Here is a 23743-nt window from a genome sequence, read left to right as displayed (position 1 = left end):
TCCTAACTTAGAAATAGAACTCCTCATTTTTAGCTAAACACATGGTCATATACAATACAGAGTACATTTTTCAGCCTGTCTTAGCAGCTGAGGGGTTGTACATCTAAGTTCTGATCAACATGATATAAACAGAATTGTAGTAAACAACATGTAAGAAATTTTCTTAAAAAGAGGAAACACTATCTTCATCTCTTTCTGCATTAAGGCTGGGTAGAATGCAGAGGCTGGGTAGAATGACTAGAGCCTGAGCAACCATTTTGGACCAAAAAACAGAAACCATGGACAAAGAATAACAGCAATAAGATAGAAGGAATCTGCATCCCTGATAAGTTTGTGGAACTACTCTACTAGCTAGATCTGGTTGCCCATCTAAGACTTATATGAGAAAAAAAATTCCCATCAATTTTTTTTGAATTTTCTCTCACAGCAAAACTTAATTCCAGCCGATCCAATTGAGAGTCATAGAAGAATATTAGGTAGAGAAAAGGCAAGATCACAAAGTAAAGGAGGACAAAATTAGGTATACCAGTTAGATAAGCATTATGGAAATCTAGGTAAAAATTCTCCATACCAGCCACCCGGATCAAACTGGCATTATTTGGGATAAGCTTAGCAAGCCGATTCTCATATTTATCACTGCCTATCTTACAAGGTCAATAAACAGCTTAAATGATGTAATGTATATAAATGTGCTTTGAAAATTATAAAGTACTACAAATGTAATATATTAATGTTATGCACAACTAGAGAACATTTTCATATTGGTCTCTTGTCTAAAATCTAAAAGTCACTATGAGGAAGAAATCTCCATTTTACAGCCAAACGAATAGGATGAAAACTCTAAGCTTTCAACTGCAAGAAGAAACTGGCCTGGTTGAAGCTGTGCAGATGGAAAGGAATCTGTCTCTGCATTCATTCATTAGCAACAGCATGAGTCTTAAAATAGCTTTGGAATGAATCTAGTTAGATGTAGACTGGGATGATCATTTCTGTGTGCCTCAAATCATTCTTAAGTGCCACCTATCATCTCATTACCATGGCAAAACTATGGTACTACTTTGGCAACACAGTGATGTTGGTATGAGACGAAAAGAGATTCTTCACATTAATTATTTTATCAAAGCACTCTGAAGTCAGTCTCTATTATTGTGTATAATCATACTAACGTAGCCATTATCACAATAGACATTTCTCAAGAGTACCCTGTATTGTAGTATAGAGTCTAAAGTTGTAAATTTTTTGAATGAATGATTAGTATTTTATTCAGCTTTTGAAGACAATGACATCATAATAAAAGTTTAAAATGTTTAACATATCGCTTCATTAAACAAGATTATTTCAGAACTTTCTATAAAGTAATTCAATTTTCTTAATATCTACATCAATACAAAGACATGTATTCTTTGAATACTTACTTTCAACAAAATGTCCACAATACGTTGTTGATATTCTACAGCTTGCTTGTCATTTTTAAAATCTTCAAAAGTCTAAAAGGGAGAAATTTTAAAAAATAATTATTTGCAAATTTTAGAGGGAAACAAAATATTAAATTCTTATTAATAGCTAAATTCCCATAAAAGATAACCATTGCTCATCAAATTTTTCTTTATACACCATTAATAATAAGGTATTTTTAGTGAGTTTAATAGAAAGCTATGGCATTTAATATTTCAATTTAAAAATAGATTAAAAGCATAAAAATGTAGTAATTATCATACAACCAAAAATGATTTGAGAAAGGAGGGCAAAGTTTATTGGCAATGCAAAAAAAAACAAACACTAATGAATGGCGAAAGGCAATTTATAAGCAAGGATTTGAGAAGGATGAAATACATGTTACATGCTCAGCTATCATTCTGTCTATGCTATTTGGAAACAATAACTGAAATACACCTTATTAACTGTCATGAAAAATAACTGTCATGACAACTAAGAAAAATGATGTTCAAAGATAGATTTTTTAAAAAATTACTATGGCAAAACTGTCACAATGTTAAAATCCTCAAGCCTACATATAAGGAATAGGTATCCTATTTTCAAAAAACTGCCAAGTATAACACTTTTTATGTCCCTGCTCAAGTAGAGCCAAATATATTTTGAGTAGAACATGCACCAAAGTAAAGGACAGCACCTGATTCTGAAAATATCTAGTACCTACAGGATGCATATATGAAAGAGATGAAATTTTATTCATATCAAAAAATTGAAATGAGATTACTTAGTAATAAGAATAATAAAGACTTGATTTTCAAATAGTTTTCATTTAGCATGTTTGGTTCTTAGAAATGTTTAAATTCAAATATCAATAATTTACTGCTTATTTTCCTGAAACAAAGACTACATATTATCTCAATAGTTTAAAAAAAAAAGGAATTTCACAACCATGAACTTTCAAAACTATATTATAGTTACATTCAAACCAGAATGCTTGCTAATCTTTAAATGGGCCCTGAACTTCCCCAATTTCTCTCCAAAGTACCTTTATTCAGGCTGTTTCTTCTTAGCATGCCCTTCCTTCTTTTCTCCAGCCCAATACACAGTAAGCACTTTAAACAAACGACTGCTGATTTGTCTAGTTAATTACAGAGAAAAATAAAATCTTTTCTTTTTTTTTTTAATCATTTTTACAACTAGACTGCTTTGAGGCTGCTTAGCTGAGAAATACTAAAATGAGTTACCTAGGAGACGTAGGAGATCATATTCTGGAAAGCTCAAACAGAAAATATTTTGATGTTTAAGTGGGTTAAATATGATCCAGCCTGAAGACAGAAAGATAGACTATAAAGTCTCTCAGTTCTATCTTCAGGTTTATGAGAACAACACACACAAACACACACACACGCACACCATCCTCCACCCCACCTCAGCCTGTCTAAGTGAGACCTCACTCTGTAAGTACAAATAGAAGGTACTATCTGCTAATACAAATGCCATTCAACTAAAACACAAAACCATGAAGAATTAACATACCTATTAAAAAACTATAGCAGTAATAGTAAGTAGAAAGAAATTTCCTTATTCATTTTCCCTTTGGCAGAATGAATTTACTGCTTTGAAACAGATACTGAAAGTTTATTTCTGTAAACACAATTAAGTGGTGATATACTACATTATGAAATTATGATACACATAATGACATATTTTGATTGTAGTTAACAGCTGCCACCAAAATGGCACATCATTGTTAAAACATTATCATCCTACAAAGATACTTCTAATTACACAATGCTTATTAGAGAAATAATATGCAAGATGTCCTAATGGAGAATGACAGTTTGTGAAGCACAAAGGTAGACCTAAAATTCAAGTCCAAAGTCATCTGTGAATTTGGTCATAAAACTTCTCTGTGTAGTCTCTTAAAATTTATTATAGGGTTTCTGTAAAATAATGATAATTGGCTAAATCCTAATCCAGGGGTCAACAAACATTTTCTGTAAAAGGCCAAAGAGAAAATATTGCAAATATTGAAGACTTTGTGGGCTACATGCAATCCTATGACATAATCTTCTTCTGTTTTTATAACCCCTAAAAAGTGAAAGAATATTCTTAGCTTGCATAGGTCAGAGGCCAAACGGAGCTGGATTTGATCTATAGGCTGTAGTTTGTGGACTCCTGAACTAATATTTTCACACATCCCCCATTAAGACCCCTGTATGTTAAAAAAAAAAAGAGCAAAAAGAAACACTCACAATTCAAGGTAATGGGAAAACTAAAGGATGACAAATACCACAAATTTAAACTTACATAAAATAAACTTGGAAAAATGAACATCCCAAATTAGCAGTGTCGGCTCCAAAGCCCAGGACATCAATACAATAAATTGAATAGAACTGGGTAGTGGAGAATATGACAAGGTTTCAGTGGTAGCAGAATAAAGAATATCAAATAGAATTTACCTCCAGAAGAAAAAAGAGATCCACCTTGGGTGAGGAAGTGCAGAGATCAGGCCTGAGACCTAATGCCTAATAGAAAGAAGAAAAGAAGAGGACTGGCAAGTGTGAATCAGAGGTCTCGGTAAGATATGGCTTAGGGCTAAAGGGAGGTACCTTGGGAGTGGGAAACACTCCTTGATGGCTAATGTGAAAAGAAGGAAGTGGCTCAAGATAAAGGTCCTACTAAAACAAGATAATGTCAAAGACTAAGAAGATAGACTATCCTCAGAAGACATTGTTTATTTAAGAAATTGTACTTAATTGTAGCAAATGAAGAAGGCACTTGAACTAGGAATGCCAGTAGGTAATTTTCTCCTACCCTCTAACAAAGTCACCTATTACTGCTAGCCAGAAAAATCCAATACAAAAAATGAAAATAAAAACAGCAAATGAAGGCACTCTAAAATAAAACAAAATAAAAACTAGCCACGAAATAGAAACAGAAGTAAACTATAACAATATGCCAATGTATATTAAATATATTCAAACATACAACTACAGATTTGAAAGAACATCACAAACCAGAAATTTAAGAATTTGAAAAAGAAATGAACAAAGAGCAGAAAAATATGAAATAAGAGCTAACTGAACTCAGGAAAAAAATGAAAAAAAAGGATAAATTCACCCCAGAAATGAAGACAATTACAAGCCACCCAAGGGAGAACAGATATGACTAAAGCACAGTAAGAGAAATTGAGAAGATAAATGAAAAGAAACAAGAAAATAAAATTTAAACAAAGAAGGAAGAAAAAAAGATCAGAGAAAAGCTGATACAGAAGGTAAAGATACAATATACAAATAATAGGCATTTCTAAAGAAAAAATACAAAATAATGAAGGAGAAAAAGTATTTAAATTTACAATTCAAAAACACTTTCTTGAAATAAAGACTCGAATTCACGACTGAAAGGGCCCAAAGTATATATAGTAAAACTGAACCAGAACAGTCAATTCTAGAGTAAATCTCAGAGGAAAAGACCTAGTTGAATCTTATAGTAAAACTCTATGGGGAAAGTGTTCTGGCTCTCTAGAAAGAAGGACTAAGTTCCTCCGAAAGTTAAGAAAAATTAGGATGACATTAGTTTTCTTGATAGCAATACACAAAGCAAGAGAAGAGAAAGGTGATTTTTATTTTTTCAAAATTTGTAAATTGCACAATAGTAGGAAAAACATTACGTTGAGTCCTCATCACTCAGAAAACTACAAACTATAAAATGTTTGAAAAAATTAAAGAAGACCTAATAAAATGGAACAATATACCTTTTCACAGGTCAGAAAACTCAGTGTTGCTAAAATGTCAATTCTCTTCAAATTGGCTGAACATTTAACACAACCCTAATGAGAATTCCAACAGAGTTTTGTAGTAGAAATTAACAAGACAACTCTACAAACTCATACTGAAAATCAAAAAACCTACAAAGGACAGAGCAATTTTGAAAAAGAACAAAAACATCGGAGAGGTAACATAATGTGCGATTTCCATACTCATTATAAAGCTACAGTAATCAAGACAGTGCTGTGTTGGAATTAAGATAATCAGACCAATGGCATAGAATAGAGTTCAGAAGCAGACTCCACACATATACAGATAACAGATTTTTGATAAAGTACAAAGACAATTCAGTAGAGAATGAGTAGTCTTTTTATCAAATGGTGCTGTAAGAGCTGAATATCTATGTGCAAAAAAAAAAGGGGGAAAAAGTTGTACCTAACCCTCATACCACATTAAAAATTTCTTCAAAATAGATCATATCTAAATGTAAAACCTAAAACCATAAAACTTCTAGTAGAAAACAGAAGAGAAAATCTTTGCAACTTTGGATTAGGCAAAGATTTCTTTGATATGACACCAAAAGCATGATTCATAAAAGAAAGCTGGTAAATTAGATGATCAAAATGTAAAACTTCTGCTATTTAAAAGATATTGTTAGGACAAAGAAAAGACAAACTACAGACTGAGAGAAAACATTTGCTTGTGCAATCTGATTTGTATTTAGAGCTTATAAGGAATTCTCAAAATCCAACAAGAAAACACAATTTTGAAAAAAATGAGCAAAAAGTATGAACAGATATTTCATCAAAGAGAATATATGAATGGCAAACATATCTTCTTTGCTAATAGGCTCAACATCATTAGCCAGAGCAAAATATAAATTAAAACCACAATGGGATATCACTATATACCTATTAGAATGGTCAAATTTAAAAGGTCAGCCATACCAAATGTTGGTGAGAAGACGAAAGAATTGATACTCATATATACTACTGGTAGAAATGTATAATATTAGAACTGTAACAGAAAACTTAGTTTCTTACAAAGTAAAATAACACACTTAACAAATGATTGATTCCATTCTTTGGTATTTACTCATGAGAAATAAAAATATTTGTCCACACAAAGACCTGTCTGTAAATGTTCATAATAGCCTAAAACTGGAAACAACCCCAAGAACCCTCTATTAGAGAATGGATCAACAAACTGTATATCTATAACATGGAAAATTACATAGCCATAAAAAAGAACAACTTATAGCTAGCTACATGCAATGTGAATAAATCACAAAAGCATAGTTTAAAGTGAAAAAAAAAGCCAGGAAAAAAACACTACAAAGTGTAAGATTCTATTTAAATGACATCTAGAAAAGGCAAAACTACACTGTCAGAAAGCAAATCAGTAGTTGCCAGAGTCTCTGAAGTCAGTCTCAACCCAGTCACAGGAGAAACTAGCAAAAGTGACCTTTTTGGAATGATGGGAATGTCCTATATCTAGATTGTAGCAATGGTTTCAAGACTGCATACATTTGTCAAGCTCTTCTCCTGTGAAATGGGTGAATTATATTTTGTATAAATTAGACAAAAAAGCTAAATTTAAAAACCTTACTTGAAAAAATATTCCTAAATGAAAAAAACTGGAGAAATGTTATTTAAAAATCTGTCACTGAAATTCTTCTGGGTCTCTCTGAAACTATTCTTTTTATTAAAGTATATTAACTGAATTAGGAAAGTCATATGATTAATTAATTATGGTAAACATAATAGGCAGTGAATCCAGTATCTTAGGTCTTAGCAATTTTTCCAGCTTTAGTACTTGAGGATGCAGCCAGCACTTGGTGTATGCAAGGAAGGAAACCACTGCTCGTCTTTTAGGCATTTCAAATTCATTATGCTCAAAAGAAAACAAATTATCTATGTCTCTCTGAGCCCTACTCAATTTCTTGAGAAACCTGTTTCTCCTGTGATTCCCTCTTGAATCTACAAATAAACCACTATACATCCAGTTCATCCAGTTAGAAACCTGGGAATATTTGATGATTCCCCATTTGCCTTAACTTTCACATCCTAAATTTTAGGCCAATGTGCCTCCTAAAATATCTTCCAAATCGTTTCGCATCTTAGTATCCCCACTGTCACTGCCCTAAATCAAGCCACCATTATCTTCTACCTAGATTACTACAAAAATTTGCTAACAGATCTTTTTGCCTCCAATCTTTTCTTATTTCAATCCGTTTTCCATACAACGATCAGAGGGAATTTTTCTGAACTACAAATGACATTCCTCTAGCTAAAAGGCTTCAATGGCTACCTACTGCTCTAGTATAAAATCTAAACTTCTTACCATAGATTATAAAACTCAGTCTCTACTCACCTCTCTGGATCTGTCTCTCTCTGCAGGCTTCCTAATACTTACAGATGCAGTCATACTGATTTTTTTTTTTTTTCAATTTCTTGAAACACATATTGCTCTGTCTTATTCCTAGGCCTTTTACAAATTCTGTCTTCTGCCTAGAATATTTTCCCCTAACCTTAACCTGACTAGTTTCTACTCATCCTCTGAGACTCAGAATGGATATCATTTTAACCAAGAAGCTGCCTAACCCTCCATTAGGTCCCCCTCCTAAGTGTTCCCACAGCATCTTCTCCATGGCATGTATTACACTATGCTATAATTACTTATCTACAAGTCTGGATCTTATTACTCCACAAGAGGGTTTATATCCTGTCAGCCAAAGTTGTACCCCCACATAGTATAGTACATGTGGTATACTAGGCACTCAAATATTTGCCAAGTAAATGAGAGATTGTATTGCAGCCTTACTACCAATCCCAGTATCATTATTCAGACACCAACATAATTCCAAATGATCTTCAGTGCTACAACAGCACTTAAAAAAAAAAAAATCAGGTAAAATTCTTTGTTGCTCTTTACCACTCTTTCTGAATCCAATGCCTCACACTTTCTGTTTCTTTTTTCCTACATGCCAGACCCAAGTTCCCTTACGTTCTCTTCTGGAAGTCTGAAGTCTCCTAAACCAACTAGATCTGACTTCCAGTTCTAAGTTTCTTTCCCCTTCTTCCCATGCAATTAAAGTTACTACTCTTGAAGTCAGATTTTCAAATTAAACTAATTCGAATATTCTACAATTGGAATGCTAACCTTCTCATGGGCACTTATTTTTTTTATTTACAGTTTATTATTCAACTTATGAAAATAATATATGCTCATTAGAGAAATTTGCCCCCTCTCACATTTACTATTAGTATTTAGATGTATTGTTTCTCCAAACATTGGACATATACAACATCTGTGTGTGTTTTATACAATTGTGAGCCTGCTGCTTCACTAAACACTATAATATAAGCACTGTCTATGTTATAAAATGCCTTTAAAAACAAATACAATACTATTTATTTGGGAATATATATTTTATATAATTATTCCTCTGGGGGCATTTTCACAAAGAACCTAGTTCACCTAAATCCACCTTTAATTAAACCTGTCTAAATTTTTTTTTTTTTTTTTTTAGCATCTTTGTTTCATTTCAACTCAGGGATTTCCACTACCATCACCACCATGTCCTTCAGAGCCTTCTTCCATATTTAGCATGTCAACTAATATAATTTATGAAATCAAAGATGTACCACATTTAACCTTGCTTTAACTTTTTGATAAGAATGTATTAAAAAGAACTAGAGAGGGAGAGGGCAGGAGGGAGGGAGAATGAGAATGAAGAAGGAAGAGACTGAAGAGGAGGAGGGGAGTGGGAAGGGAAGAAGGTGGAAGAAAGGAAGGGAGAAAAGGAATTAGAAAATATTGGGTGGCATAGCAAAATTAAACATTTGAAACCTGACTTACTGTTAGGGCATAAAAATAGTACCTGATTAACGATTTTTATTTATCTTTCTTCATATTAAAAAAAAAAGTATCATCCTGGCTTTTAAAACACCTTAAAATCGTATTATCTCTTACCAGTGCCAATACATTTAGAAATTCTCTTGTGTCGAAATGCAGCAAAGTCCGAACATACGGATATATTTCTTCCTCAAGGGAAGCTTCTGCTGAATGCAGGCGAATTAGAAATTCAAAAACCTGCCAGGTTGAAAAAAGAAGTTGATTATTTTCTCACCTTACAAAGTATCTTGCTGAAGCATTGATTCCCATGTGGATAAAATAAAAGCAAGTTGAATTTACTTTAAAGTGCCACTGTGTTATACCTTCTTTAACCTCTCTCAGCTACCACTTTGCCTTCAGTAATGGTACGTAGACTCTCTCCTATCATAGTTGATAGGTAGCTCCTGACCATGTGTAACCCTCAATACAATTTGTCTTTACTGCACCTTTACAAGAGGAGTAATAGTCAAAGATGCTGAGAAAATGGCACCAACCTGGTTTTTAACCAAGGGAACAAGATCTTCAGGGATGTCACCAAGAGGGTAGGCACGACCTGCTAGACAACAGCTAGAAGAAAAGAAAGAACAGATTTGGCGACCTGTAATGGGTTAACTTCCAGGTAACACATTGTTTCTCAAACCCAAGATAACTAGTTTGATTTTTTAGCAAACTTAGCTTTTGTCAGTTAGAAGTTCAAACCCAAGTCTAGTTCGAACTGTTTGAACTTCAATATGATAGCCAATTCAGAAAATGTGGGTGACAGGATGGTTGTGAAGTAACACATCTGTGACTGAGTAAGTCACATTTTCTTATTTTACCTAAGAAAAACCCAAGCTGCACTAAAGGGGCAAGAAGGAATAAGAGCAGACTGTCTAAAAGTCATATATATACCCAGCATCTAGAAAGAACCTAATGGCACCATTACACTATGATTTACCTGTTAAAACCTGATTGTTCTCAGAGGCTTTTGAAGCCAGTGGTTCTAAGAGTGGTGATTAAAGATGGAGAATGAGATAAACTAAGAAATGTCTGGAGAATGTCTACAATCAGACAAGCTTTCAGGAAGAATTAAAATCCCATGAGAAATTAACTGTACAGTTTTACCTCCGAATCACACCTTCCTTTTGGCTAATGACTTGCCTTGTGGGCTGAATTACAAAAAATGTCTTTTGAATATGTCCTCATTTTTTCTGGAGTTTTTTTTTGCGGGGCGGGGGAGAGATTTTAAACCTCTTTAAACAAGTCATCAATTTTGAGTGTTAGAGACAGCAGGATACCAGAATATTCTAAGTTTAAACTATGAAATAGGTCTCTGAGTTAACTCTGACGCTAGATAGGAGCTATAGAGATGCTCTGGGAGGTTCTGCCACCTTCTTACCTGGCTCCCAGCCTGTCAGTTATCTACCTAAAAAAATCTAACACGACACATTCTGAGACTGCATAGTCTACTTCAAAGAACTGTTCCAGTAGCGGTTTTAACTCCGTCACTAACTTTTTTATGAATTAAACAAATCTCTTGCCCTTGAATATAATATAGGACGACACGTACCCCACAAAGTTGTCAGTAGTAAAATAGTCTACATCACGGTTTCTCAACCTCCACCCTGTTGATACCCTGAGAGAGATAACTCTTTGTTGTGGGAACAACTCAGTGCATTGTACAATACTTAGCAGCATCCTGGCCTCTACCCACTAGATGCCAGTAGCATCTCTCCTCCAACTTCAGTTGTGACAAACAAAAATGTCTCTAGAAATTGCCAAATGACTGGAGGTGGGGGGAGGGGTGAATGAGGGACGAACTCATCCATGGTTGAGAAACACTGCTATATATGAGAGAATAAAGAAAAATGAAAAGCTACATAGATAAGAGATGGCAGTACCTCTAAGAACATGAGGGGAGGGGATGGGAAAAATTATAGAAAGAGCATACATAGAGATAAATAAAAAATTTCTTACCTAATATATACAAGAAGCTTATTGCCCATAACTACTTGTTCATCTAAAATAGAAAAAGTATCTTCAGCAATTCTCTCTCAAAACCTTTTCAGATATATAATCATTATGTGGAAACAAAAAATAAAACTTAGCATTTAAAGTTAAGCATATCCCCAAATAACAAAAAACTGAGATCACTTTATTATTTTTAGAATTCCCGTTAGGTTCTTTTCACAGACAAAATCAATGAGTCACTCAAGGGTACAAGAAACAGCCTATTGATGTGATGGAATACAATAACTGGTTTTCAAATATTCAAATAGCCTTGCATACTTGGGATAAGTCTCACGTGGTTGTGGTGTATAATTCTTTTTATACATTGTTGGATTCAATTTGCTCATAAGTTGTTGAGGATTTTTGCATCTATGTTCATGAGAGATACTCGACTATAGTTTTCTTTTCTTATAATGTCTTTGTCTGGTTTTGGTGTTAAGTAATATGAGCCTCATAGAATGAGCTAGGAAGTATTCCTTCAGCACTGTCTTCTAGAAGAGATTGTAGAGAGTTGGTATAATTGTTTCCTTATATGTTTGGTAGAATATACCAGTGAAACCAATCTCAGCCTAGTGCTGTTTTAAAATGTCGTTAATTATTGATTCCATTTCTTTAATAGATATAGGCCTATTTGGATTGTCTATTTCTTCTTGCGTGAGTTTTGGCAAATTGTATCTTTCCAAAAATTTATCTGTTTCATCAGGGTAATCAAATTTGTAGGCATAGAGTTGTTCATAACATTAATTTATTATCCTTTTAATGTCCATAGGGTATGTACTGATGTTTTCTCTTTTCATTTCTGATGTTAATTATTTGTGTCTTCTCTCCTTTGTCTTCCTAGTTAGCCTGGCTAAAGGCTTGTCGATTTTATTGACCTTTTCGAAGAAACAGCTTTTGGTTTCAACTAAACGAAACAAAAATCAACAATTTTCTCTACTGACTTCCTGTTTTCAATGTCATGTTTCTGCTCTAGTTTTTATTACTTCTTTTTTCTTCTCCCTTTGGATTTAATTTGCTCTTCTTTTTCTAAATTCCTAAGGTTAAAGCTTACAGTATTGATTTTAGATCTTTCTTCTAATATATTCATTCAATATTATAAATTTTCCTCTTAAGTTCTTCTTTTGCTGCATCTCACATATTTCTATAAGTACTTTCATTTAATGCAGAATATTCTTAAATTTCTCAAGATTTCTCTATTGTCCATGTATTATTTAGAAGTGTGTTTAATCTCCAAGTATTTGGAGATTTTCAAGCTTCCTTTCTCTTATTGTTTTCTAGTTTAATTCCATTGTGTTCTGAGAGCAGGCATTATATTTCTATTCTTTTAAATTTCTTATGGTGTGTTTTATAGCCCAGAACATGGCCTATCTTGGTGAATGCTTCATGTGAGTTTGAGAAGAATATGTAATCTGTTATTGTTGGATGAGGTAGTTTATAGATGTTAATATCATCTATAATATTATAGATGTTAATATTATAACGTAATGGTGTTATATCCTTACTGATTTTCTGCCTGCTGGATATGTCTATTTCTAGTAGAGGGATGTTAGAGTCTCCATCTGTAATAGTAGATTTACCTATTTCTTCTTGCCATTCTTTCAGTTTTTGCCTCATGTATTTTGATACTGTTGTTAGGTGCATACACATTAAGGATTGTTATGCCTTTTTGGAGTACTGATCCCTTTATCTTTATGTAATGCCTCTCTTTATTCCTGAAAACTTTCTTTGCTCTGAAGTTGGCTCTGTCTGAAATTAATACAACTACTCCTGCTTTCTTTTGATTAGTGTTATTATGGTATAACTTTCTTCATTTCTTTATTGAATCCATCTTTATATTTAAGATGGGTTTCTTATACATAAAACTTAGTGGGGGTCTTGTTTTTCTGATCCATTCTAACAATCTCTATTTTTTAATTGGTGTATTTATATTACTGACATTTAAAATGATTATTAATATAGTTGGATTCATATCTACCATAGTGTCACTGTTTTCTATTTGTCTTTGTTCTTCATTCCTATTTTTGTCTTCAACACTTTTTTCTGCCTTTTGTGGTTTTAACTGAGCATTTTAAATGATTCCATTTTCTCTCCTTTCATAGTATGTCAATTATGCATCTTTAGTTGTTGTCCTCAAGCTTCCAACATACATTTACAACTAATCCAAGTTTACTTCCAAATAACTCTATATTGCTTCACAGGTAGTGCGAGTATCTTATAATAACAAAATACTCGTAATTCCTCCCTTCTGTGCCCGTATCCTTGCTGTCATTCATTTCACTTATACATAAGCATATACATACACACACACAATCAAACACATTGTTGCTATTATTTTAGACAAACTGTTATCTGATAGGACAATTAAGAATAAGAAAAACAGATGTTTTCTTTTACCTACACTTATTCATTCTCTGATGCTCTTCCTTTCTTGGATGCAAGTTTCTTACTTATACTATTTTTCTTTCTCTCTAAAGAACTTCTTTTAACATCTCTTGCAAAACAGTTCTATAGGCAACAAGTGTCCTTAATTTTTGTCTGACAAGTCTTTATTTCTCCTTCAATTTTAGAAGATAATTTTGTGGGGTAAAAAATGTTATGTTGGTGGGTTTCTCTCTTAACACCTTAAATATTTTACTCCACTCTCTTCTTGCTTGCATGGTTTCTGACGAGAAGTAGGATATAATTCTCATTTTTTCTCCTCTACAGGAATGTGCTTTTTTCCCTCTGGCCTCTTTCAAGATTTTTTCTTTATCTTTTATTTTCCACAGTTTGGATATGATATGCCTATGTCATAGTTTTTTTTTGTTTTTTATTTTTATTTTTTGGGTTTTGTTCTCCCTCTGTTTATCCTAATTGGTGTTCTCTGAGCTTCTTGGATCTATGGTTTGGTATGGTCTGACATTAATTTAGGGAAATTTTTAGTCATAATTACTTCAAATATTGCTTCTGTTCCTTTCTCTCCTTCTTCTCCTTCTGATATTCCTATTACATGTACGTTAGGCCTTTTGTAGTTGTCCCATAGCTCTTGGATATTCTGTTGTAGTTTGTTTGTTTCTTTCAGTCTGTTTCTCTTTGCTTTTCAGTTTTCTAAGTTTCTACTGTTATGTCATCAAGCTCAGAGATTCTTTCCTCAAACGCGTCCAGTCTACTAATGAGCCTATCAAAGGCATTCTTCATTTCTGTTACAGTGTTTTTAAAGTCTAACATTTCTTTTTTATTCTTTCTTATAATTTCCAACTCAACACTTATATTATTCATCTTTTCTTGCATATTGTCTACTTTTTCCATTAAAGCCCTTAGAATGTTAATCATAGTATTTTTTTAAAATTCCTGGTCTGATAATTTCAACATTCTTGACACATCTAAGTCTGGTTTTGATGATTGCTCTGTCTCTTCAAACTGTGTTTTTGCCTTGTAGTATGCTTTGTAATTTTTGAAAGGGATACATGATATACTAGGTACAAGGCACTATAGTAAATAGGCCTTTAGTAATTTAGTGGTAAGCTGTGAGGAAAAGGGAAGCACTCTTAGGATAATCATAGTCTTATGATTAGGTCTCAGCCTTTTGGTGAGCCTGTGTCCCTGGACTGTCGACTTCACCAATGCTTCTCAATTTTTTTCCCCTTAGGTAGCACGAGATGATTTAAAGGTGTTGGAGTTAGGTACTTCCCTTCCCCCAAGTAAGTTAAGTTCTGATAAAACCACAATAAGTTAGTTTCTCCTGATGGCCAGCCTAGTTAAGAAAAAAAGGATACTCTAGGATATTTCAAAATGGTTTCTTTTCCGCTTCCCCTGCAGAAGTACAAGGAATTTTTCTCTGATATTCACTGTGAGAACCTGGTAGCAGTCCTCGAGGTACATCACACAAAACTGTGGGAGCTACCCTGTGCTGGGTGCCCCGGAGTTTTTAAATCTTAGACTTTTCCACATTGAGCTCCTGGCAATTTGTCAACTACAGTTCAAGATTCCCTACTCTAGCACTGGTTCCTGCAGAGTTGTCTGCTACAGTAAGTTATAATTCTCTGTATCTGCCTGTCTCTCCAATTTTTGGTGGTTTGGCCTATGACCTCACTTCTCTGGGAGATCTTTGTTCAGCTTTTTACTTGTTGGTAAGACAGAGTGGTGACTTCTAAGCACCTTTAGCCAGACTAGAAACCAGAAGTTTCAAATGTTACTTGATCCAACTCAGTTAGCATTTACATGGTGGCAGTCATTTTACCAGTATAACAAGTTCGTGTTTATTGGCCAGTTAGATAAATCTTTATTGCTAGAAATCTCAGAATGCATATAGCTCTTGATATTCCCAGAGAGTTAAATTTACTTGCTTAACATTCCAACTCCACTTTTCCATTACTATGAGTTTGAAGGCAGTGACTGTATTATCTCTGTGTTCTTAGCATCCAGTATAGCATCTGGCACATAGTAAGTACTTAGTAAACGTATACTGACCTCACATAGCATTTAATTTTCTTGATCTTTTTTTCCTCCTTTTCTCTCCCCAATATCTTTTTTAATATACTTTTCTATTGCAAAAGCTCATTAATCCCATTTGGATTTCCAATATTCTGCTTTCATTTCTGCTACACATACATGGGAAAGACAACTTTCTAGTCTTTTTCAAAAAAGATTAGTTTCAGGATACTTTAGGTATGAGAGACTAACTGATCCCCCTACCTCCTGTCCTTACAAAACAAAACAAAACAAAAAAAACAACTATAAAATCCTGGATATAATATTAAAAGTAATTATCTGAAGCTTCTGCAAAGTGAATAGAAATAGATGAATCTGGTGGGGAGTTTACATTCACTAGGAAGAGACCAGCCTGGCAGCCATACAAGTAACTTTTCTTCTTCACAGCCTTTCCCTGAGCTAAATGCACTCTGCACTTCATATATAGAAACTTTAGGGGTAGAGGAAGGGGGAGCGGATGGAAAACCCCAAATCTTTGTGGCCTAGGGTACCAGAAAAGTGAAGCCAGGAAACCGTGAATGTGGAAGATAGCAGGAGAATTCCCAAAAGGGAACAAGTCAAAGAGGGGATGTTCAAATTGTCTATCCACATCCATGAGGGATCCTGAAACCACCATGCATGAAAAAGAATCAGAGCAGCTCAGCCCAAGAGAAAAAGTCAGAACCAAGACTGGAGGAGCTGCCTCCCTGAATGGACTGGAGTGTGAAGAGAAGCAGACAGGCTCTGGTGAGGAGGCCAGGTGCTTAGAGGAGTGGAGACAAGGAGGTGCACAAATAAATTACTTTTACTTGTGGCTTTTAGCCTGGGACTAAGTACAGTCTATGTGGCAAGTGTAGCTGCAGCTGGAGGCTCACGTATGAAAATCAGCAATCTTTCTGTTTGAGGAACTAGAGATGAGAAGCTAAGGCACATGAACAGTTAACACACTGGAATAATCTTGCAAAAAAGAAAGCCAGAAAGAGGATCTTCAAACTCTACCATCATCACTGACCGCTTCTAAGCCACACATGTAGAATAGGATAAAAGCAGACCAACTAAAGGAAAATGTCCTTTTGAAAAGAGACTGGAGCTGCCACAGCAGAAAGAGAGTTTGCAAATTCAAGCCTAGCCAAGAATATTATCTGATAAAACAAAGAGAAAAAATTCTCAGTTGAAAAAAAGAATAAAATCTATAATCTCCAGAATGTAACATTCATAATGTTCAGGATAAAATCCAAGATTATCCAATACATGAAGAACCAAGATAATAACGTATTGTTAAGAGAAAAAAAAAAATCAATCAAATCTAATACTGAAATGAACAAAATGTTAGAACAGATAAGGATTTTAAAGCAACTATTATATTTCTCTTCAATGAAGTACAATACAACATGTTTCGGTACATGAAAATTTAAACAGACAAATGAAGAGATGCAGGAGAGGAACAGAGTAATAAAAAAAGAACCAAATGAAAATTACAGAACTGCAAGATACAATCGTGGTAGATAAAAATGCACTGGGTGGATTTAACAGCTGAGTTGGCATGAAAGAGCGAATCTGAAGGTAGAGCAACAGAAATCATCAGAAGAGAAGAACAAAGAGGGGAAAAAAAGATGAAACAAAACAAAAGCAAAACCCAGAGGGACTGACCTATGAGATGGTAGAGGAAAACCTTCAAAAATCTGCTCTTCCTTAAAAGCAAAGAGAACACTGGCAAAAACAATCATATTCAACTTTTTCAGAACTCTTGAAATTAACTAACAGCTTACAATAATCCAGTAAATGTTTATTTAAGAATTATGGCTGAATCTCAGTAAGAACAGTGAGTTTCTTGGTAGTTTATCTTTACTTAGTCCTCATCTCCCTTTCCCCAGCTACACAGTAGTTTTTTAAAACCAACAGTCTTAAAACTACAGTAGCTGTGAAAACCAGCAACCTATTGGCCACTAGGAGGCAGAATGGATTTGAAGCTCCCCAAAAGTCCCATTTTCAGGGTTTGTTTTTTTTTCTGTCCTGACTCAAGAGTTTATTCTTTGCAAACAGCACTATCCTCAGGGAATTTGTCAGAAACAACCAGGTCAGTTATTTAACTTTACAAGTACCAGAGACGGTGCTACCGGAGGGACTAATAAAAGACTCACCAAAAACTTAAAAGGACAAACTAGAGGATGGGAGGTCTCCAGGCTTTCAAAAGCTCCAACATATTTCTGGAACTCTACAAGGATATATATATGTACAGGGCTGTGCACCTGCCCAGGAAAAACCTAAAAATGCCCTAATCTATAACCTATGGCGGACTTTGAGGCTCTGCACAAGCAGTAAGTGAAGGCTAAGGCAGAATTGTAAACTGCCTGCAGGAGCATTAAAATTCCAAAATAAAATGAGGCAAAAACTTATATACTTAAAGTAAGAAATAGATAATTCAGTATTTGGAGACTTCAATACTCCACTTTCAATAACATATAGAACAATCAGAAAAAAATGAACAGGAACTAAAAGTCTTAAACAAAACTATAAGCCAACTAGATCTAACAAACATCTATAGAACACTCTACTCAACAACAAAAACATATTTAACATATTATTTTCAAGGGTACATGAAACATTCTCCAGAATAGGTCATATGTTAGGCTATAAAACAAGTCTCAATAAATTTAACATATAGAAATTTTACGACGTTCTCTGACTACAATGGAATGAAATTAGAAATAAGTATCAGAAAGAACTGTGAGAAATTCACAAATATGTGGAAATTAAACAATATACTTCTAACGAACCAACTACACAACAGAAATTAGAAAATGCTTTGAAATGAATGAAATGAAGACACAATATACCAAAACTTATGGGATACAGCTAAAGCATTGCTTTGAGGGATATTTGTAACCATAAACATCTATCTTAAAAGATTTCAAATCAAGAACCTAAACTTCCACCTCAAGAAACTAAAAAAAAGAGCAAATTAAACCCAAAGCAAACTAAATAATAAAAACTAAGCTGAAATAAATGAAAGAGGAAAGAAAAATAAAGGATGTCAAAATCAAAATTGGTTCTTTGAAAAGACCAACAAAATTGACAAACCTTTAGCTAGACAGACCAGGAAAAGGAGAGAAGACTCAAGTTACAAGAATCAATGAGAAGAGATATCACTACTGACATTACAAAACTAAAATACAAGCGAATACCATAAGCATTATATATCAACAAATTAGATAATGCAGATGAAATAGACAAATTCCTAGAAGTACAAACTATCAAACTGCCTCAAGAAGTAATAGATAATCTGAATACATTTAACAAGCAGAGACTGAACTATAATTTTAAAACTTCCAACAAAGAATATCCCTGGCCCAAATGGCTTCATTAATGAATTCTACCAAACAATGAAATTAACATCAATCCTTCATGAACTCTTCCAAAAAAACAGAAGAGAGAACTCTTTCCAACTCATCCTAGGAAGTAAGTATACCAAGATATCAAGTATACTTGATAACAAGACCAGAAAAAAATATGAAAAGAAAATATACAGAATAATATCCTTTATGAATACAGACATAAAAATCTTCAGGGAAAAAAAATACTAGCAAACTCAGTACAGTATCATGTAAAAAAAAATTATATACCATGACCTAGTGGGATTATCTCAAGAATGCAAGATTGGCTTAACATACAAAACTCAATCTCAATAGACCATATCAAAAAAAAAGTCAAACCCACAAGATTTTCATAGATGCAGAAAAAAAAAGCATTTGATAAAATCCAACTCTTTAATGCTAAAAACACTTAGCTGACTAGGAAAAGAAGGAAACTTCCTCAAACTGGTAAGGTCATCTGCAAAAAAACCCCACAGTTAATATCACATTAAAGGTGAAGGCTGAATGCTTCTCCCTTATATCAAGAAAAAGATAAGGATATCCACTCTTGCTTTTTCTGTTCAACGCTGAGGGCAATTAGGGAAGAAAAAAAATGAAAGGAATAGAAAGGAAGAAGTAAAACTATCCTATTTATAGATGACACGATCTTATATATGTAGAAAATTATAAAAAATCCATTTTAAAAATTAGAATAAATGAATTCAATAAAAATTCAGGACTCAAGACCAATAAATAAAAATCAATTTTTAGACATTAGCAATGAATATTCTGAAATGAAATTTAAAAACCAATTCCATTTATGAGTGTATCGAAATAAATGATACTTAGAAATAGATTTAACAACAGTATATGACTTGTACACTGAAAACTGCAAAACAACATTGAAAGAAATTAAACTAGACCTAAAAAAAATGAAAAGGTATCCTGTGTTTATGAATTGGAAGACTTAATAATGTTGATAGCAATATTCCCCAAATTGATCTATAGATTCAAAGCAGTCCTTATCAAAATCCCAGCTGCCTTTCTGTAGTTTGAGAAAGCAAATTGATTTTAAAAGACCAAAACAAATGGAGAAACATATATTCATAATTAGAAGACTCAGTGATGTTGAGATGGCAATGCTCCCAAATTAATCCACAGAGTCAATGCAATCCCAAACAAAATTCTAATAAACTTTTTAAAAGAACTGATGAGCGATTTTAAGTTCACTGGAAAGGCAAAGAACCTAGACTAGTTAAAACAATTTTGAAAATAAAGGTACCTGATTTCAAGACTCACTATTAAGCTACAATAATTAAGGCAGTATATTATCGGCATCACATAGACATATAGATCAATGAAATATAATAGCATGGAAATAGAACTACACTTATATGGTCAATTGATTTTTAAGAAAAATCAACTTCTGTCAAAATTTTTTTGACAAAAAAGTATCAAGGTAATTACATGGAAACAAGACAATCTTTTTGAAAAGTGGTAAAGGAACAACTGATAGCTCTATGGGGAAAAAAAATCCTTCAACCTGATGTTGCATCGTACATGAAAATTAACTCAAAGTGGATTATAGACTTAAATACAAGTGCTAAACCCATTAAATTTCTAGAAGAATAATTTACAACACTGAACTGTGTAAAGATTTCTTAAACAGAATACTAAAAGACTAAGCTACAAAAGAAAAAATGAATAAAATGTACTTCGTGAAGATTAAAAACTTTTGTTCTTTGAAAAATATGGTTAAGAAAACAAAAAGGTAAGCTACAGATTAGAAGAGAAAGTTTTTTGCAAAACACACATTGAAAAGGGGCTTGTATCCAGACTACACAAAGAACGTCTTATAGGCTCTGCTGGGGAGTTCACTCACTTGTACCCTTATAACTCAACAATATGAAGTCAAATAATGCCTCCTCCACACCCTCAGAAAAGTGCTAAAGATTTAAAGATAATTCACGAAAGAAGATATCTGAATGGGCAACAGGACATGAAAAGATGCTCAACATCAGTAACCATCAGGGAAATAAAAATTGAAATCACAATGAGATACCATACAGCTGGTAGAACAGCTAAAATTTTTAAGAGATTTTAAAAAACTGACCATACCAAGTGCTTGCCAGGATATGAAACAACTGAAACTCTCATAGATTGCTGATGGGAATGCAAAATGGTACAGATATTTTGAAAAATCATACAGTAAAGTAAAACATATTTACCATAAAATCTACCCATTCCAATCCTAGATGGCTGCCCAAGAAAAATGAACATATATGCCCACACAAAAACTTATTCATAGCTAGGGACCAGCGATAGGGGATAGGGCAGTATAAGGGATACCTGTGGTAATGAAACTGTTCTGTATTTTGACTTTATCTATGTGAATATCTGGTTGTGATATTGTGCTTAAGTTTTGTAGGATGTTATCATTGGGGGAAACTGGATAAAGAGTATATAGGATCTCTTGTGTCATTTCTTACAACTGCATATGAATCTTTAATTTCCTCACAATAAAAAGTTTAATTAAAAACAAAACAGAGCTCGTTTATAAATGTTGTAGCAGCATTACTTATTAAAGATCCAAACTAGAAGCAACTCAAATGTCCATCAACTGGTAAGTAAACAAATGACAGTAGATCCAATTCTTGAAATACCATTCAGCAAAGGGAATGAAATATTAATATATGCAACAACATGGATGAATCTCAAAAACATTATGCTAAATGAAAGAAATAAAAAACCAAAAATTACATACTGTATTATTCCATTTACATGAAATGTGAGACGAAGTAAATCAATGATTGACTGAAGGTGGGACCGTGGGCAAAGGGACAGTAGGAAACTTTTTAGTGTGAAGGAACTATTTCTTCTGTAGTTTGATTATGGCAGTGGTTACATAATTTCATACGATTACCGAAATTCACGCTCTACATGTAAAATTGGTGAATTTTATGATGTTTAAATAATATATTAAAATACTAAAAAAAAGAAAAAAATTAAAGTTTAGAAAATACCTGTTAGTGTTTTTCCTGCATTCAGAGGAGGAGCAATGACTTTGAACAGTTTCTGTATGAAAATGAAATAGAAAAACAATACCATTATTTTTTAAAAAGAATATCTTTAAAAAGATAATCAAGGATCGTATGCTAGTAATCACCTTTCTCTGATGGAATTAGACAGTCAAATGCTACTGAGATTAAAAACCTTTCATGTGAACATGAACTGTTTCCGAAGGATCACTGGTAAACAAGCATTTGTTGTTATATTCCTCACAAAAAGAAACCATTTAATAAGTACCAGTTAGATGAAGGTCTTTGCTTAGGTTATAATTTTTGATATAAAATATCCTTAGGTTTCTTAAAGTCTTTTATTCTTTAAAACATCATAAGCAAGTAAATGGATTAATAGCCCACCAAAATAATGATGAGGATTACTTTAAACTGAAAACATTTGAATAATCAGCAGCCACGGAAAAAGAAAACAGTCTAAATTTAAGCAGAGCCTCTGAAAATACGATAACAAATAGAAAAACTACACTGGGCTTCCTAGAAGTAAGTTTCCAGTTTAGGAGAAGAGGAACCCCTAGCACTGAAAAGTGCAAATGCGGCTTTCCATTAGCATCAAAAAGCCCAATAAAACCAGCCAAACTTTCCCATGGAAGCCCTAAATCCTTTCCCACCCACCCAATGTTTTCTTAAACTAGTATATAAATCTTTACTTCTGCCTAATGAGTTACTTATTACTGAGTATTCCCAGTACACATGTGAATACACCTTGCCCTTTCTCCTGTTAATCTGTCCGTTGTCAGTTAATTTGCAGGCCTCCCCCAACCACTGGGACCTAAGTTGGTAAGAGGAAGTTTTTCCTCCCAACACAAGGCACTACTTTTACTTCTGAAGCAGCCAAAACTAGAACTAAAGAAAGATCTCAGAAACTATAGTAGTCATCTCAAATGTGAGGACACTTTCACTCTAGAAAACCTAGAAAATTTCAAAAGACAGGACATATTCTCTTAATTTAGACCTCTTTAAGTACTAAACTAACTAAACTTTAAACATTGAAAAGAGAGTACCTTAAAGGAAGAGAATTATAAAAGAGGAGACACAGAATGCATCTAACCTCCCACTGCTAAAATCTCCAAATGACTATTTAATAACAAATATTTTTGCTGAAAACCATTGAACTTGAAAACTACTCTTAACAGAAAACAAGGCAACCTGGATGTTCCATCTGAGATGTACAGGTATAAATACAAACCAGATTTTGAAGAATAAAAAATCCACACAAAACAAAAACTTCAAAAGCAACAATAACACAAACCCAGCAATCATTTTTATCAACTTAAAACACATCAGATGAGAATCTGTTTTTAGGAATTATTTCGAGAGAAAGTAGAAATTGCATTAATTCTTCCTAATTGTGGTTTAGTAGTTCTGCATGCAGAGAGGCTTTGGACCTCACTGAGGAGGCAGCTGACAGCTCTTTCTCAGGGAAGTACTGGACCTGGGTCAGAGGAAGCAGCTGAGAGGTGTTCAAGTGTAAAAAACATTTAGTTGACATACAATCAGGGTCAAAAGCAGAGGAATAGGGCTGTGGCTCTTATTTTTGGAAACTGACCAAGAGAAGAGAGGTACAACCAAAAATAAAGGAGTTCCGAATTGAGAGGGATACTCACCAACCTAAATGTGTTTAAAGAAGACTGAACTATCATGCTGACTCAATAATACTGGAGATAGTTTTGGATGACCATTTAATATGCAAAAAAGTTGACTGGATGCCTTCGGCAGATGCCTGACTCTTTTGAGCCAAGTATTTAGTCGCTGTAATAAGGCAATGGGCTGG

The 23743-nt window shown here is 33.7% G+C and overlaps 1 protein-coding gene across 5 annotated transcripts in view; it reads right to left on the bottom strand.

Moving 5' to 3' along the window:
• The window catches only part of VPS8 (VPS8, CORVET complex subunit), a 232022-nt gene that overhangs the window by 109851 nt on the left and 98428 nt on the right, over positions 1-23743 (bottom strand). For all 5 annotated transcript variants that reach the window (XR_003044270.1, XM_006925797.2, XM_015599949.2 and 2 more), the window contains 5 exons: positions 21916-21967; positions 11058-11100; positions 9596-9668; positions 9180-9299; positions 1416-1487 (listed from right to left, as the gene is read on the bottom strand). Coding sequence is in view for 4 of the 5 variants with exons in the window: in XM_006925797.2 (XP_006925859.1) it covers positions 1416-1487; positions 9180-9299; positions 9596-9668; positions 11058-11100; positions 21916-21967 (360 nt within the window). In the remaining variant the exon portion in view is untranslated. The remainder of the gene's footprint in view (positions 1-1415; positions 1488-9179; positions 9300-9595; positions 9669-11057; positions 11101-21915; positions 21968-23743) is intronic.

The sequence above is a fragment of the Pteropus alecto genome, unplaced genomic scaffold (genome assembly GCF_000325575.1).
Source record: "Pteropus alecto unplaced genomic scaffold, ASM32557v1 scaffold88, whole genome shotgun sequence".
NCBI lineage: Eukaryota > Metazoa > Chordata > Mammalia > Chiroptera > Pteropodidae > Pteropus > Pteropus alecto.
Note: the sequence above shows the minus strand (reverse complement) of the source record. Positions and strands in the feature narration are given on the sequence as shown.